Here is an 18,089-nt window from a genome sequence, read left to right on the forward strand (position 1 = left end):
GTTGTACGACCATACGATTGATGTTACTGCATGAACCAGGTAATCTTTTGCTCTTCCATGCATGTGCTGGAATGCACTGAATAGGCTGCAGAACCGTCAGCTCTCGCAATGGACCAATACCCACCGATCCCCACCCCCAAAAGATTTAGATCAACAGCAAGCGAATCCTAGATTGTATTTCTATCCACGACAATAGATATCAAAGGTCACAAGATGTACCATAAAAGTTGTAGTCATCATCTTTTCCTTTCATTTAGTGGATGTAATACTAATATGTCCTATATATTTTTCATCTGATTCGGCCACTAACTTTCAAGCATGAGAAAGAATTCTTCCCAACCAGTGAAACCTTTTTATTTTAACTAGCACACAGCATAATACAACATTACAATAGTGAGTGTGATTACAGCTTGACAACACTGGAACTTTGGCACATAACACATTGCTCTCTAGCTGCAATAATGTAGCCCTATCCAATTTTTTTTTTAATTCTGACGTTTTCGGTCTCCCTAAAAAAAAAAAAAAATCAGAGAGGGCTACATTATTGCAGCTAATTGCTCTCTTGACTATCCAAGCCTTCAAACAACAAATCTGTTTCAAATATAAAACATAAAGTAGTTCAAAATATCAAGTAGTTATGCTTTCAATTCAAACTTGGCACTGATTAGATTGTCTATAGTCTCTTCGAGTGTTTTCCTTCTGCAGTTCATAATGCCATCTCTGCCATTTTCTATTATCTAGGTTACATGTATGTGCTGCCCTGTTATCATTTATAGGAAAGAATAAAAATGAAATAAAACTCGAATAAAGATCTACATGTATTTTGTCACTGATAAACTTCTTCATGGCCACATAGAGAGTACATCTCTACTCAATTACACTACTTATACTAATGGTCATGTGAGAAACTAAAACTATAAAAAAGCAAATGAAAAAAGGCAAATCAAGAACAAGAACAAAGTCTTAGCCTAGGAATCTTGGGGCATTTAAGAGCAAACCAAAGAATTCTTTATCTCCATCTTCAAACAACAGAAAACATTGCAGTTTCATTTTCTAAAAATAAGTTAGGGTAACTACATATTAAAGAGTCTTGCAAGTGATATATGTCTTGCTACAAAGTTTTAAAGATCTCTCCAATTTTCAGATCATTGCATATACATGTACTAATAAATGTTAACCATTTTGATATTCAAAATGCACAATCTAACAAGCTAAAAGTAGAGTGTTTTTACTTGACTGGCCTGTAATACAGTACAGTTGAAGCCTGTAATACAGTACAGTTGAAGCCTGTAATACAGTACAGTTGTAGCCTGTAATACAGTACAGTTGTAGCCTGTAATACAGTACAGTTGTAGCCTGTAATACAGTACAGTTGTAGCCTGTAATACAGTACAGTTGAAGCCTGTAATACAGTACAGTTGAAGCCTGTAATACAGTACAGTTATAGCCTGTAATACAGTACAGTTGAAGCCTGTAATACAGTACAGTTGAAGACTGAAGTAAAATAAAGATGTGACTGTGAAATACTGTACCCCTGAAGGCAACACACAAACAATTAAATAGTTCAGGAGATGTTGCCTGGGTTAAATTTTCTTAAAAGTAGGTCAAACTCCAAGGCCAAGCTAAAAAAAACAATTTTGATACCAAGAGAAAGGTCTTGTCCCAAGAACACACAATATGAGAGACCTATCACTCATCATTCAAAAGATGTGAGCAAGGTCAAAGTTTCAGACAGACAGGGCAGAAACAAAATGCCCCCAATCTTCGATAGGAGAAATACCAAGCATGTACAATTTAATTTGTTTCTCAAACACTGCTATGCAAAATTTAAATTAACATTCCCAGGAAACAGCACCTAGCACGATATACAGAATGATACAGAAAAGCCAGCACCTAAGTACGATATACAGAATGACTAGTGTAGATACAGAAAAACCTCTTCCAGTAAGGAACACTACTGTATATAAATTGCAGAAAGGCAGCATTGTATTATAAATACATTTACATGTAACAACAGATTGTAAATAACTGTATAGTGGGTTCAAACTCTGAAGAAGTTAAGAGATACATGTAAAGGGATATCGATGTCTGATCTTCACAAGTGTAAATTTGGTGACTCTCATTCAAATTTACAAAATAAATATAGAATGGTTAAAATTTGGTGATTATTTTGATGTGCTTCACACTCGTGAAAATATTAAAAAAAAAAAGATACTGTCTCACTCGTGAAATAAATTCTATAACCAACAACAAAACATTGAATATCTTCTACATAACTGAGCTAAATATAACACATTTGACAAAGCCCTCTACCGGCATTATCTTCACAGAACAGCAGATTCTAAACTCTTCCATTACAAGGGAAATTTTTTTTTCATTTACTATTCAAAATGCAACATCTCAAAAAGATTGATATATCTATCAAAAACGTAATCCAGTGCAATGACAACCGCCGCAAACAGAAGACAAACAATACCCCTCCACATAAATAGTGAGGACTTCTCACTACATAGCATCTCCAGGTCATCAATCTTGCAATGGCTGTGGCCATGGAATTCATATCTGGACCTGTGCTGTGAGCAGATGCTGGCAAAATCTTTGCCATCGTAGGACATTTGTAAAATAATCCAAGCAATGACAGCAACAACTGCTCCCTTCAGAAACATCTTCATCAGTTTTAGATTCTCCCTACGCCTGGCTTCAGACTCTGTTGTTTGTCTGTCGTCTGCTGGTGGGTTGGTTGTAGAGGAAGGGGTTGGTCTTTCTTCATTGTAGGTAGTTCTGTCTTTGATTACTCTTGAAGCTGTGTCACAAACCTAAATCCAAGCAACAGAATTAAACTGAAATCACTAAAAACCAGTGGGACATGCAGTTGTTTACTTTGTGCATGTACATAATCCAGTTTTACAAGTTTGCAGTGAAAGAATAGCTTGCAATTTTTTTTAAAAGAAAGTAATTCCCTCTATCCTGCAATTTATGTGCTAAATACTTAAAGTAATGAAATAAAATGAATATGCACCTTGCTGACATACCAAATTTGAATTTTTTAATGTAACAATAAAATGTACTTTTTATGCAAAATCTATCACATCAACTCAATATTATATGAATGTATTAAATACATATACTTTTATTTTATTATGAATTTCCTTGGTTCTCATACCTTCTTAAACCTCCCTGAACAAGATATCTATATATTGGGAATCAAAATCCTTGCAATACGTACATCATTAAGTTCTTTACAAAGGTCCTAGCTTAAAAAACTGTGAGAGGTGTGAAAAGGACAAACCATGCCCTCGCTTTATAGTATTTCCTCAATACTGACCAAGTTCAACAACATGTAATTTTCTCAACAACAAAAAATTGAAGAAAATAAAAATTCTTGCCACAAGCACATCTTCTATACCCATGAAAGTACTCAGTAAATCAAGAAGTCCTCACTTGGAAACTGTGGGAGGAGTCAGACAGAAAACTGTGGGAGGAGTTAGACAGAAAACTGCAGGAGGAGTTAGACAGAAAACTGTGGGAGGACTTAGACAGAAAACTGTGGGAGGAGTTAGACAGAAAACTGTGGGAGGAGTTAGACAGAAAACTGTAGGAGGAGTTAGACAGAAAAATCATGCACACTTTTATGTGGTATTTCCTCAATACTGATTAAGTTTAACAACAGGTAATTTCTCTAAAAAATGAAGGTAATTAAAATCCTTGCCACATCCATATCTTCAATACCCATACAAACACTCTGTAAAATAATTTTTACTTGAAAATTATGGGAGGAGTTTGCCAAAAACATTATGTATACCCTCCATATAACATTAATTTTCAAATAAAGGGCGAAAACTTCTGCAAGAGGGGTAAAAAAAGGATTAACATTGCAACAAGGTTTAGAGTGACCCACAAAGAAGCTACATAGCAAGTTTTAGCTTGATATGTGACAGAGAGATGAAATTAGAAATAGGAAACCCTGAACAGATGGAAAATGGATGGATGTACAGACATGATCGTTGTACCATAATACATGTCTAGAGACAGGCATATAAAAATTGTTAAAATGATTCCACAGTATTTAATATATTGATAGAAAGTATTGATGGACAGACAATGTGAGGCCTATAAGGCTTCTGCACTTTCATTGTGGGGTCCTAATAAATGAACCATTTTAAATATTTCACTGGAATATGAAGTGGTGCGGTATGTCATCAGATCTACTAAGAAAGTCTTTTCACAGGATTCGATCTCATGAACCCCTCACTTCATACCCAAGTGAAGTTTTCAACATGACTATTCATTTTTATTTTACACACCTGTCTCATGAATTTGAGAATAGGGATGTCCAATCCTGGATGTTTATGATCAAGGCGGCTTTTACCAACACATTTATCGTAAGCGTCACAGTATGTCGTACAGAGCAGGAAGCGGTTCTCGGGAAGTCCGAGGCCATGTCGAAATTCTGTCTCCAACTTCATGTATTCTACATCACCTGTGTCCACTTCATCTCTGTGTGTCAAAACCCCGAAGACTGGAATTACTGAAAATATAAGGAACAATTTTTAAAAATCAGTCTGCTAAGGATGGATTCTTCTTATATTCATTGGACACACTGAGATGTAACATTTTGTATGTAACAACTATCTTTTGACATACAGAAAAAATGGGTGTTGCAATCCTTGCTTTTGTGTCAAGGTTACTCTTTCTATACCAAATCAAAAACATGCAGTAATATAAAACTTTTAAAATATTCTCAAGAACCACAAGGGTATAATGCATCAAACTGATATGCAAGGATCAAAGATCCTCATTTACTGTATATTCAAATATATTCGCCTAATGATCAGTGGGATTTTGACAGGGTCACAATGTGTTTTTAAGGAGGTACTCTACATCATCATAATGGTTGACTTTCTTTTAAAATATGCCATTGGATGAAAATATGAATATCAGCAATATTTCTCTAATCATTTCCAATTTCATTGCCTAGCTAAGTACCTCAGTATTCAAGTTAGTACATTGACTTCAGGGGCCCGTTTTACAAAACAACTTACGACAAAATCGCAAGTCTTATATTGTATTATACAGTTATTACTTTAAATGAATGAATTAAAACTTTTTTGAGGTTAAATTTTAAATATTTTCTTTAAAAAATATTTTGCATTCGGAGGGAATGATTTACAATGAAGTTGAAAATTCCAGTATGTAAAGTTTGTCGTAAGTCGTAAGTTCTTTTGTAAAACGCACCCCAGAACTGTAGATTGCGGGTTCGAGTCCAGCAGGGGTTTTAAATTTTTTTCCAATTGCTTTCTACTAAAACTGCATTTTTTGACTAGATAAAATAAATATGAAAGTTTTCAATTTCAAAATATTGTTATACATATCCTCCCATCAAATTTCTTTGGTGTTGCATACCGCCTTAAAGTTTTACACAGGAATATACAAGAAAATTTTCTCAAAAACCACCAGATTACAGAGTGTACAGATTCAGAATCACTATACCATTACTTCCATAGTTTTGGTTGAGCCACAATAGGGGTTAAATTTTTTACATAAGAATATTTATGACAATCCCTTAAAACTACTCTCCTCAAGAACCATAATGATGAAAAACATCCAATTAGGATGCCACATGTGATGTAAATTCATGTTGGTTTTTTTGTTGTTGTTTTTTGCACATTGTGACTCCTGGTTCTAAGGTAGGGGTCAGACAGGGGTTTAATACTTTACATACTCGGTGGCGGATTTAGGGGGGGGGCGCAGCCAGCGTGCAACCCCCCTTAAAATTTTCAAATTTAAGTTACAGCATGGTCTCTTGTTTAGAAAAATGTACCAAATGATAAAAGAAGCAATAATTCCTTCCACTCCTGGAGAAATAAATGAAAAAGTCTTTCAATTTCTTGAATTACTTTATTGGGAGAACTTAATTTTTTTTTCCCCAAAAAACCCTTAAAATGTGCATCATTTTATTGATTTCACCTTTAAGTTATTAAAAATGATAGAAAATAGTACAAATGACTAAATAGGAGACATATTTCAAGCCCTATAAAATTTGTAAATCCAGGAGCTTCCGGGGGCTATGCCTCAAGGTGGCCCCCAGACCCTCTTTTCAAGGAAAATGGTACAAAATGTCAAATCCATACGCAAAAATGTTATTATTTGATGTAGATTCAAGTTTGCTTACAGAATGCAATGCATGGCAAATTGGGGAACATATATGTAACTGGTATGTAATATTTTACATGGCTTATGTGTGGTTTATGGGCCTCTTGTTAAATAATCCTGTAGTGACCACAATTAAACATGAATAAACACATGCAAAACAGGACTGAAAACATAATCATAAAGTGAAGGTATATTTATAGACCATGGAATAAGTGAAGAGTCTGACACAGATTACTTCCCTTGTTGTACAGTAAAACAACAGTGAACACGGTTATAATAAAATCATGCTTTAAGTAAAGTAATTTTCATTTCCTGTAGCTTTAAAACATGATATGAATTTATTGAATATAATGAAAGACACTTATAACCAATCAAAATTGTCCATCCCCAGCACTTCGCTCATCTTCTCAAGCCACGATCCGGAGTCCATGTATAGCTCTCTCCAGATGGGAGAGGATCATACATATTGGCTGTGGTTTGAGACGATGCACTTCGCTATAAACATGATTTACTGTATACAGTAAACATAAGGGTATCAGAGATCTAATCTTCAGGTTCAAAGTTCAAAGTTCATCGATCGATGCCGCGTATGTTAGCCCTATGGAGGAGGGGCTTACTACATTAATATACTAATCATAAAACTACATATTACAGCAAATTCTAAATAAATTCAACCACATCCTCTTATCGAATGATTACCTACATTTGTATTTTAAGTTGTAGACTGACTCAAAGCTTCATTAAGAATATCTGATTCTGATAAAACAACTGTAACACAACATTTTTGGATGATAAAATATGACATTTTTGTCACATACAATATAGAAAACAGATTAACCAATTCTTTTTTTTAACTTCAAAATGAAGAACTTGGTGCAGTCATTTCTGTAATCTCTTTAAGAGCTGTACATGTATATATGACTGCCTCCCTTAGACATGTTGAGAGTACACTTCTGTCACAACTTACCAAGGAAATCAACAAAAAGGTTATCCACGCATTAGAACAATGACTGTCTTTACCTCTGTCCCCTTTGTGAGCTGTATTTCTGACTGCCTCCATTAGATGTGTTGGAAGTGAACCTTTGGCTGATGCCACAAATATAATTCTGTCTATCTTTAAATCTTCGTGGTTTTGGGAGTAGTGCTCTCTTAAGCCCTCGATTCCTCTATTTCTGTAATGAAGACAAGGGTTCATAAGCTAAGACAGTCACCTCCTCTGCTTTCACTAAGAAATAAATCTCATAATCTTCATGGACATCTAATTTGTGGCACAATTCAGACCTGATATGGGTTTTAATTTGAAAGAAGTGAATCTTAAACAACATGGGAGATTAAGGTAATTCCTGGATATTTACATCATTATAAAATTTCAACTCAACAATTGTATAAATTTCCATTTTATAATTATACAGTCTGATTTAACTAAAAATCAAAGAAAATGTATATGTTGTCGCGATTTTAAAGATGTCAGAAAGTATATGTCAATGACTCAACATCAGAAAAATTGTACATTATTAAACAGCATGAAAAATTACATAAAAACTGGTTAACATGACAGAATTTTAACTTTAACAGTTTCAAAAAAACTGCTACTTCTTAAATATATGTAATGTAATTGTGGACAACAGGTCAATCATTGGGTAACAGACATACAGGAGAAAATACATCTACCAACATAGGAGTTATTGCCCTTGGCAACATTTTTTATATAAAATAAAAGATAAATATATCTTAATTTGGTATATATATATATATATATATATATATATATATATATATAAAGCACAGAAAATTTCACTTTATGTGGATACCCACCTCCGCCCCTACCCGGGGTTGAACTCACGACCTGCGGAACCAAATCTCCTAGCAGCATGTAACCAGCGCGCTAGACCGCTCGACCATCTAGGCAAGTCAAAAAACTTGCTTTCGATGACGATGGAATTCTCGCCACGCTGTCACACGCTACACGGTCATTGAGAATGGAAATGGGATACAGTTATTTAACGTACATTTAAGAGGATCATACTTGATACACATTGCATTCGAAATATTCTATATAAAGCACAGAAATAGCAATGAACTCTTAAACTTGACTTGCCTAGATGGTCGAGCGGTCTAGCGCGCTGGTTACAAGCTGCTAGGAGATTTGGTTCCGCAGGTCGTGAGTTCAACACCGGGTAGGGGATCGGAGTCAACCAAAAATTGCATCAATGCATGCAACACATTGCAAATTGATACATACATGTAAGATTTCTATCCAATAGTTTGGTTGATATCCCTATCATATGGTGGGGGAGGGGTGTAACAGTCACTTCACAACATTTAATTCCCCTTTAACCCCTTACATGGCAGAGAAATCAGTATGTATCTTGTAAATTAGCAACATACATTACAACATATAATCGATGTATTTTCTCTGTAGGTTTGGTCTTGTTCACCTACAATTAAGTATATATTTCCTGAAAGGTTAGATTGTGAACTTTCTGAAAAGGACATTCAAAAAGTTTTTGTTGCCATGGCAACAAGAACTGAGTAATACTGTGGAAATTCATTCTGATAGCTGTATTCTAAGTTTCAAATTTTAATCAGAAAAAGTTTTCTTTCTTATTTGTGGATTTTCTCCTTTCATTTGAGTGTTATAATCCTTATTTTCAGACTTTAAACAAATCTTCCACGCAATCTATCAAATGATGCGTAAAATTGCGTATCTGCCATGTAAGCGGTTAAATAATTGATTCTTATAACAGAAACAGTACAATAGAATGAAGTCACATTTCAATTTTAGATTTATGCAGATTGGACATTTTTTTTCAACCAACCAGAATTGCTATATCATGATGAATCCAACAAAAATCAAATGACCTGAATTGTCACAATACCTTTCTTACATATTTCATGCATTATACATGAAGTCAATACGTAATTTTGAATGTAAGTGCCTCCCATCCATACACGTGAAACATTTCTTTGGATATTTATTTTCATGATTATAAATATATAGATTGCAGAGACATCAATGTTGAGATGAAGGTTTAAAATAGGGATCATGATTCTGACTAAAACTTTCAGTGAGGTCAATATACACTGTATATTGAATACAAACTATGAACAGCCTTGTGGACCATCAAAACTAATGTGATGTGAATACACTGATAGTACAATGAATATATTACGAATACTTTGCCAATTTGACAGCATCTATTAGTTTCTCCTCCTCTGGCAGTCTCCCATAGAACACAATGCGAAGAAGTTCCTCAGTCAGTTCATCAGAACTGTTCTCGAAACCATTCATGTCCACCAAGGTGGGATAGTTGTAGCCGTGCAGTTCATCTGACTCCAGATACTCCACTTTGAGAAAGCTTTATAAAGATTTTGACAAATAATGTATTATAACACTACCATCTTAGAAAACTAAGATAAATCATTGGCATTTTAAAAAGTATCATTCTATTCTTCATTCAAATAATATTCCTGGTTTTCCACAAACAGCAATACATATAATTCTTCCATTTGAAAATTGTTAAGAAACACAAACTGTATTCTAAATCAAAAAATAGGCATTCAATGTTATAAACATCAAATCTCTCTCTCTCTCTCTGTCTCTCTCTCTCTCGTACCTCAGTAAGTGATGAGTGACCTGTCCACCTAAACCACCAAAATGTCCTACAGTAGCCCACTCTCTCCAACCCTCACCAGAAAAGGCTGTCATGATTGAATTACACAGTGAGGATTTCCCATTTCCAGCTGCTCCAATAAATGCTATGTTTAGGGGTTCGTCTCCTTTTCTGATTCTCTCCTGAAACAACCTAACTTCTCTCTGTCTCTCTTCTACTTCATTCATTTCCCCGTCTTTTCGTGGTATATCCATCAGATTTATATCATCTCCTCCACCTGGTGACATGGTTAGTTCATCTGACTCTTTGGTCGTTTTTCCAAGTACCTGCAAATATTCATACTTGAAAACAAATTATCTGACACACCTATTTTAGGAGGAGGGGGTGACTTTTATATTACTGACAGGGTTTGACACTAAGGCACGTCCGACCGACCGAGTCTACTAAATGATAGGTCTGGTCGGGTAAAATGTCGATTTAATAGTCCGACTGGTCGTGTTGAATAATAAACAAGAAACTACCAATCTTGAACCGTGTGGTGGAATAATCTCTATTTTTAGTTCTAATAAATAAGTCGCGGTCGGTATTGATGTTTTACGACATCTACTCGATGTTAATTTTAAACAGTTTATTTGAATTGACTATAATAAAGTGTTTATCAAGTTAATAAATTATGTCGTAAACGTTTGTCATTTACGTGAAGTATTTAAATATGGAGAAACTATCAGGGTTTTTTTCCTGGAAAGTTGGTCAGGGCTAGTGCATATAAAGTCAGGTCTAGTAAAAATCATTTGAAGTAGCCCGACTGGTCTAGTGCTGAAAAAGGGTAAATGTCAAACCCTGTACTGAGTACTCATTGATATCATTAAATCTTGGACAGTTACAGGTTTATTGAAGTTAGAGGGGGCAAAAGAAGGCTGAGGTTCTAAAAGCTGTCACTGCATCTCTAGCAGAACTGGGGGGATGAGGGGGACAAAGACCCTCCTTTCTCAGGAGGTTCCGGGTGTGGTAATTTCAACAATTTTTGAGGCATTTTCATTGTACCAATATCACAATCAACACAGGAGAGTGTATATATATGTGTGTTTATAATTCCAATGTTATTTATTACAATTGTTTAGCTAAATGAGAATTTACACACCAATAAATCCAAAAATACTACGTATACCAACGCACCTGAAAACAAATAAGATGGTGTGGGGAAACTACTCAAATTTTTGAAATTGATAATACAGGGAACGAATTGGAATTATAAGAATCAAACATTCTTTTTGAAGAATTTATCAATGTGTAAACTCCAGACATTTTACTCATAACGCACTTTCATTCAGTTTGTGAGTAAAATGTCCAGAGTTTATACATCAATAAACTCCTCAAAAAGAATGTTTAATCCTAAATACTAGTATACAAGTATGTTTATTGCTTGTAATGCAGCATTAATAGTGATACAGAGTTGGTTTGATAGTCAACTAACTTATTTGAAGCGAACAGCAGTATCACCTAAGTGCACATTAATTACTAGAACCGGTCGCAGCTGAATGAAGCGAACAGCAGCGTCACCTAAGTGCACATTAATTACTAGAACCGGTCGCAGCTGAATGAAGCGAACAGCAGCGTCACCTAAGTGCACATTAATTACTAGAACCGGTCGCAGCTGAATGAAGCGAACAGCAACATCACCTAAGTGCACATTAATTACTAGAACCGGTCGCAGCTGAATGAAGCGAACAGCAGCGTCACCTAAGTGCACATTAATTACTATAACCGGTCGAAGCTGAAAGTAAATTTCCAGTCATGATTTATGAAGGACTGCTCAGAGATTCAGTGAAAGTGTCAGTCCAAATATTCAGCCTAGCCGAATCTCAACCGAGATTACCCTCTGGTGAGTGAATGCAGTACATTACACATCTACATGTATGGTTCTATAATATTGTAGCTTTAATCATTATGCAGTGTAAAGAAAATGTGAGAAGAAACATGGCTAAAAAACAACAGAAACTTATAGAATTGTTTGGAGTACAATATACAGAAAACCACTACTATATAAAATTAAGAAAATCCTCAAAAAGACAAGTAATTTTTGTTTCTGTATGTGTGTGTCTACAAATCGTACTGTGTGATTAACAACAGTGTTATTATTGTAACATGAACAAATTGAACATGATGGAGAAAATGCAGCGAATCAGAGTGGCATTCAAACCCAGGCCCCCTGAATCTCTAGTCAATTGCTCTACCAATGGCAACCGATAGCTGACCACCAGCGATCGAAACCATTTGACCACAGGAGTTTGAAATTTTATCAATAATGTCAATAACATTCACTTGATTGACCAAGGCATGAGCTATGCATTAGCATAACGCACAGCGAATGGCTTGGTTAATCAAGTGAATGTTATTGACTTTATTGATAAAATTTCAAACTCTTGTGGTCTGACCCACGAACTAGGCCAGGGTTTCTTTCTTAATTGTATACCATGGGTGAGGTCCATTTCTAAATTAAATTCGTATTTAAGCAAAATGGATTAGGCTACAGAAAAAAAAACTATTTTTAAAAATCCACATCCTGATCCTGCACACACTCACTCTGGGGCTCGACACGAATTTTTAGTTTTATCAATGTTTGACACTATCTACTCTATATCACACATCCATATTTATAATTATATGTCGAGTTCCTGTGTCAAGCAGTGAATCAGAAAATGCCACAATCATAGTTCGAATTTCCTCTAGAGTTTCTTTATCTGTTTATTTACATTATCCATGACTCGAAATAATGAGATATTCTTTTCACATCAGGTGCTTTATACACCATTTCTACAGCATATTTTGTTTCAATACTATCCACAGGGGCTCGACTCGTCACGAATTGACCCTCTCTATTCTATATCCTGTGTACTATCTACATTGGTATTTGAAAATAAAAGGTATCAAGCATGATGATACGTACGGAAACTGGGAAATTATGTGTCAATCATATCACAGGAGCTAGAGTCGTGGTGACGGTGATCATGTGAACATCTGACAAACTTCTCAGTTCTTGGAAAGGAAAATGAAAAACATACTTTCATTTTACAACCATTTCTTTTTTTTTTTTAATTCATTTATCTTATCAACGTGCCACATATATGTAGGCATCGGTGGTTCAGTGGTAGAATGCTCGCCTGCCACGCGGGCGGCCCGGGTTCGATTCCCGGCCGATGCATCTTTTTTTTTTTTTTTTTTTTTTAATCTTTCACACCATATTTACGGATAGCATTCAGGGCCGTAAATTACATGGAGGCGGAGGAGGCAGCTGCCTCCTCCAACTTTTGAGCCAAAAAAAATTAAAATTTAAAGTTCATTAGAATTTATGTTGTTTCCAATAACTAAGAACATGATACCTCCCTTAAAAAGCATTCCAAATCTTTCTTTTAGAATGAGTTAGTCAAGTAACATCTTAGAAGGCCCTAGAATCAAGGATTTTGCCTCCTCCAAATTGAAGGTCAATTTACGGTCCTGGCATTGCAGAAAAAGCAGAACTGATTTTTTTTTTTTAATGCATATGAGCATTTCTTTATTTGCTCAGCATTGTAAATAGTAACAATTAAGCATCAGTCCTAGAAAATGCTGCATAAATCAACACGAAAAAATGAGCGGGAAACAAAGAAGAAATTGGAAAGAAAGGTTAAAAATAGAGAGAAATTAGAAAGAGAGAAATAGCTGTAGAAAGAGGGGAGGAGGGAGGAGAGCATGGATGGGGAGAACTGTATCCCTCCCTCGTTCATCCCATCCCATTATTTGAAATGATGCCTACACCAAAATTAGGGCTATTGGGTTACAATTCTTTGTTTGTAATTTTTTAGGGCTGGGACGATTCAAGGTTAGCTCGATTCGGTTCGGTTTCGATTCAGAACAGCACGGTTCGGTTATTTTCGATTCGGTTCATGTTAGGTCCAATTTATCTAATGACACCACAAAAATTAACAATTTTAATGAGTAGCATATTTGATTTGATTTAATTCAAGTTATATAACTATATGTTGTCATTTGTAAACATCATATCTATTCATAATGGCATTTTATAACTTTGATAGAAAAAAGAAAACACTGACAGTCTATCAAAATTTGTTATATTAATGTGCTGCATAAGTTTTGGATTATTAAACAAATCTATAGTGAATCTAAAATGTATATGATATTGTTTTCATTGATATGCAAAACTTCAACAATTCTATCGATTGAGAGTCTTTGAAAATCTCTCCTTTATTGATTTACTTCTCTCATGTTAACTGTCAAATCTGTGTCATTACCTACGATGTTGATTTCACTCCACCACTGACAGAAATGCTATATGTCATGTAAAGATAAACTGCAATGATCTTACGGACCATATTCTGTTGGTATCTGAGTGGTGAAAATGCTAACTCTTAACACAGTAGTGATTTAAATCTCCGTTGCATAAAAAACCACATGTTTTCAACATCACTCGGACGCCATATTTGTTGTTTTGGTGTAAGTAAAATCTAAACCGAACCGAACCGAAATCCAGAATTTGTAATCGGTGCATCGAATCGAATGGTATGAATCGCGGTGCACCGAAATTTTCGGTGCACCGCACAGCCCTATAATTTTTTGATTTTTTTTACTAATCACGAAAATATTCTTGCGCGACTTTCACAAACCTTGCCTACCGTTTCCGTTATATGCATGCCCCCCCTCTCTCTCTCTCTCTCTCTCTCTCTCTCTCTCTCTCTCTCTCTCTCTCTCTAAAAGAGCTCTGGATCCACTCCCTGTATGAAATTAACCGTGCGACCCCCACAAATCTGATCTATTGTACGTGTTTATGAAGATGTTGTAAGCACAGAATATATTGGGCTTCTGTGCACTTCTGTCCTCACAAGTCCTCACAATATACAGGTCAAATCTCTCACAGTTATCTTGGAACTGTAGATACGTAATTTATGATCGTCGAAATTCTCATAGCCTTTCTGGTTGACTTCGGGCTTAGAATAATTCAGTCTTTTAGATTCCTCCAATATCAGACTACACCATGCATCATATTGTGCATTGCTGTAAAAAAAAAAAAAAATCTTTTAAACAAAATAAATCCTGTAGAAAATTTTGCCAGAGCTACAGCGATTATTACCAGACATCATATATACGTCTCTGTTACATTATAAAAATAGTTATAGGCTATGTATTTTTGAACTGAGAGGTGAATATTCTCCCGAACATATAGGGAGTCTGGCGTGGTCTAGCTCAGACTTCCAGGGTCGATCGATCTGACATCTTCTTATTGTAGAAGCGCACTCGCCCTCCAATGAACTCTATCTTCAAAATAAGTGCAAAACAAATTTGTTTATGAAAAACATCGTTGTTTTCTCCAAGCGCGTGGAAAAAAACATATAGCGGACGATTCCATTATGAAACAGCTAGATAAGGCTTTTCTGGGTTAAGTTTGACACATTTATAGTAACCCCTTGTAGATGAATAACAAAATTTTATCAATAAATTGAATCTAAAAATAACTTTTACGGATTATACATACACACATATATATATATATATTTATTTATATATATATATATATATATATATATATATATATATATATATATATATATATATATATATATCAAGGATACTATTTGTCTTATTTTGACCTTGAAATATTGGTGTGTAACTCTCTCTCTCTCTCTCTCTTTCTCTTTCTCTCTCTCTCTCTCTCTCTCTCTCTCTCTCTCTCTCTCTCTCTGTATCTTTCGATGTAACTGCAAAAATACGAACTACAGTTTTGTACTCTGCCCATCGCATTCAAATTTTATAATATAGCTCGGTAGAGGAGAGTAGAAAATGATCGTTAAGTCATCATGCTTAATTAAAACCGTTAAAAGAATATATTAACATGATTGTACAATGTATTTTTGTTAATAAACTGGCAGGTAATTCAGCGAGACCTCGGATATTCCGCGAATCCTTGACCGTTTTTTGAACTGCATGTATATGCCATGTGAAGAGATAGCTGTAGTTTAAAATTTGGTGACTTCGTTTATAATACACAACTAGTTGATTCTCGACAGTTTTGTCAACACAAAGTGAAGTACTGGTTTGCATTTATAAAAGCTTTGAGACTTACGTGATCTAGGTGTCATACTAAAAAGCGTCGATTGTTAGATGTAATGAAATAAGATTATTGACCTCGTATGACCCTGGACGCTGCGTAACCCTTGGGTCCTGTCGGGTCAGACAAAAATACCTTATATCTTTATTTAAATATCAAAGTTCCAAAGGAAAATTTTAGCACAATCTTTTTAATCACTCTAGAAGAATTAACTAATTCATCTTTTAATCATTTTAGAGAAAAGAACTACATGTATTTAAATAATAGAATATATCATAACTATCGATTTCATATGTTATGTTCACTATGAACATATATATATATATATATATATATATATGTATATGTATATATATATATATATATATATATATATATATATATATTTGTACATATTGTATATATTGTGTACGTTCGATATAAAAAAGAACTTGAAGTTGAACCTCTCAATAAACACACCAATATGATATATAGTTGATGAATGTTACCAATTTTCATAACATATGGAAAAAACCTTATTTTGATCCAATAGTTGACAGAATTGATGACTATAGGCATGTAACTTCATTTTATTGGGGCTAATCCTACGTAAAATTAAACAAAGAAGAAGGTGCATTAAGAGTAAAATTTGGCCTATTTTCAGACTTTGTTAATTTTACACCCTAATACTATTTAAGGTATGTATGTACTTTCTATACAGTCATCGTATCCATGTAGTACGTGTACTTTTTATGATATGAAGTGACCAACTTGACAAGCTTTGTGCGTACAAGTTTTGACGTTGCATCTTGGATATCAATTTTATGTGAAGATGTTTTCTCAATTTTTGTACAGAAAAATCAGTTCAATATATTGTAGTTACCTTGTTATCATTAAACGGCTACTGTTAAAATGTTCTATGTCCTTGAATGTATTGAACATTGAATCATGCATACTGTGGAATAATGAGATACAAAACGATCTGTAACTTTTAATATACCTACAGTATTATATTTTTAATGATTTGCTATTTATGGGTTCTCACGATAGTTTGTGTCATTCACTTTAAATCTGCAATTGTAATATCAGGATATTGGAATTCGTACCCATATTGAAGATAGCTCGTGATCTATCAGTGATTCGTTATCAACATGAAGTTTGGCAGGAAATCTCCAAGTTATACGTGTCCAAAAGCACAAACTATATATATAGCTACGCAAAGCATTTCGTCATCTTTTGCTACGTATAAAAACGACAGTATAACAGAGAGGATCATTTCGCGAGCGGAAAAACAGTTTCTGAAAGGTACATGTACCCGTGGGGATACACCAGGGGTCGCTCTTATTCTCCTAACACGTGGTCCTGTGTGATACACGAACGGAAATAAAGTACATGGCAATTGCCCAATTTGAAGTATACTGAGTTTGTTTCATTCTTTTTATTGTTATTTATCATCATCAACATTACCATGTATCAATTTAATTGTTCATTTGTTTTCAAAACAATAGTAATTGTCATTTCTAAATTTTCAACTTAAAAGAATTTTAAAAAGTTTTGATTTTCTATTTTTATAGTATTGCCAACCTGACGGGGAATTCCCTGTGTCCTCAGATAACCTGTTAGTACACTTTGTGGAACCTTGGCCGTTCCTTGAACTGTCGTTTGCTAAAATCTATTGATTGTAAGCTCAAGGGCACCAAAGTTTACATAATATATATTTCGTTAAACATCTTTGCGGCTGGTTTCTAGATCAATACGCAAAATTCGATGTCCTCATGCGACCTTTGATGCTGAATATAATCCTTGAATCTGCCGTGTCAGACAAAAATAAATATACTTCATAAGTTTAAACACTTAAATATTGTCTTTGGATTATGATGATCATACTTAATAAGTTTATTTCCCCATTTGCACTCCGGGCATATTATACCAATTTGATTACAATTGCAATTTTATATGTATTCACACAACACTATCATTATCTGCTATCCCAGAAACTGATGTGTGAAGCAGTTGGGTTATTTTATTTATCATGTTGTTAATTTAAATCTTGTCTGTAATCAGTATTTCATGTATAATTATAGATATGTGCAGTGCAGAAGTGTGAACTCTGTCAGTATTACCAGTAGTACTTCTAAATGATTGTTATTTATTTTCAGTGTTATAATTAATTGCCTGTTAACATGTACCTGCCCCCCGAGGGCCCTTGATTGGTGAATAAACTATATGGCTATTGAGAATCT

At 34.7% G+C, this 18,089-nt stretch overlaps 1 protein-coding gene and 1 non-coding gene across 2 annotated transcripts; one reads left to right on the top strand and one right to left on the bottom strand.

Annotated features, from left to right (window-relative positions):
• Positions 1 to 338: 338 nt before the first annotated feature.
• On the bottom strand, positions 339 to 15,090 carry LOC125673060 (uncharacterized). The gene is made up of 6 exons (XM_048909318.2): positions 12,715 to 15,090; positions 9,771 to 10,093; positions 9,333 to 9,512; positions 7,174 to 7,325; positions 4,305 to 4,528; positions 339 to 2,816 (listed from the first exon to the last, which is right to left on the bottom strand). Exons 2-6 carry the CDS (start codon positions 10,052 to 10,054, stop codon positions 2,382 to 2,384), a joined length of 1,275 nt encoding a protein of 424 aa, XP_048765275.2. The 5' UTR covers positions 10,055 to 10,093; positions 12,715 to 15,090; the 3' UTR covers positions 339 to 2,381.
• Trnag-gcc (transfer RNA glycine (anticodon GCC)) lies at positions 12,899 to 12,969 on the top strand. The gene has a single exon. It is a non-coding gene; the product is annotated as a tRNA-Gly (tRNA).
• Positions 15,091 to 18,089: the final 2,999 nt, after the last annotated feature.

This window comes from Ostrea edulis, chromosome 3 (genome assembly GCF_947568905.1).
Source record: "Ostrea edulis chromosome 3, xbOstEdul1.1, whole genome shotgun sequence".
NCBI lineage: Eukaryota > Metazoa > Mollusca > Bivalvia > Ostreida > Ostreidae > Ostrea > Ostrea edulis.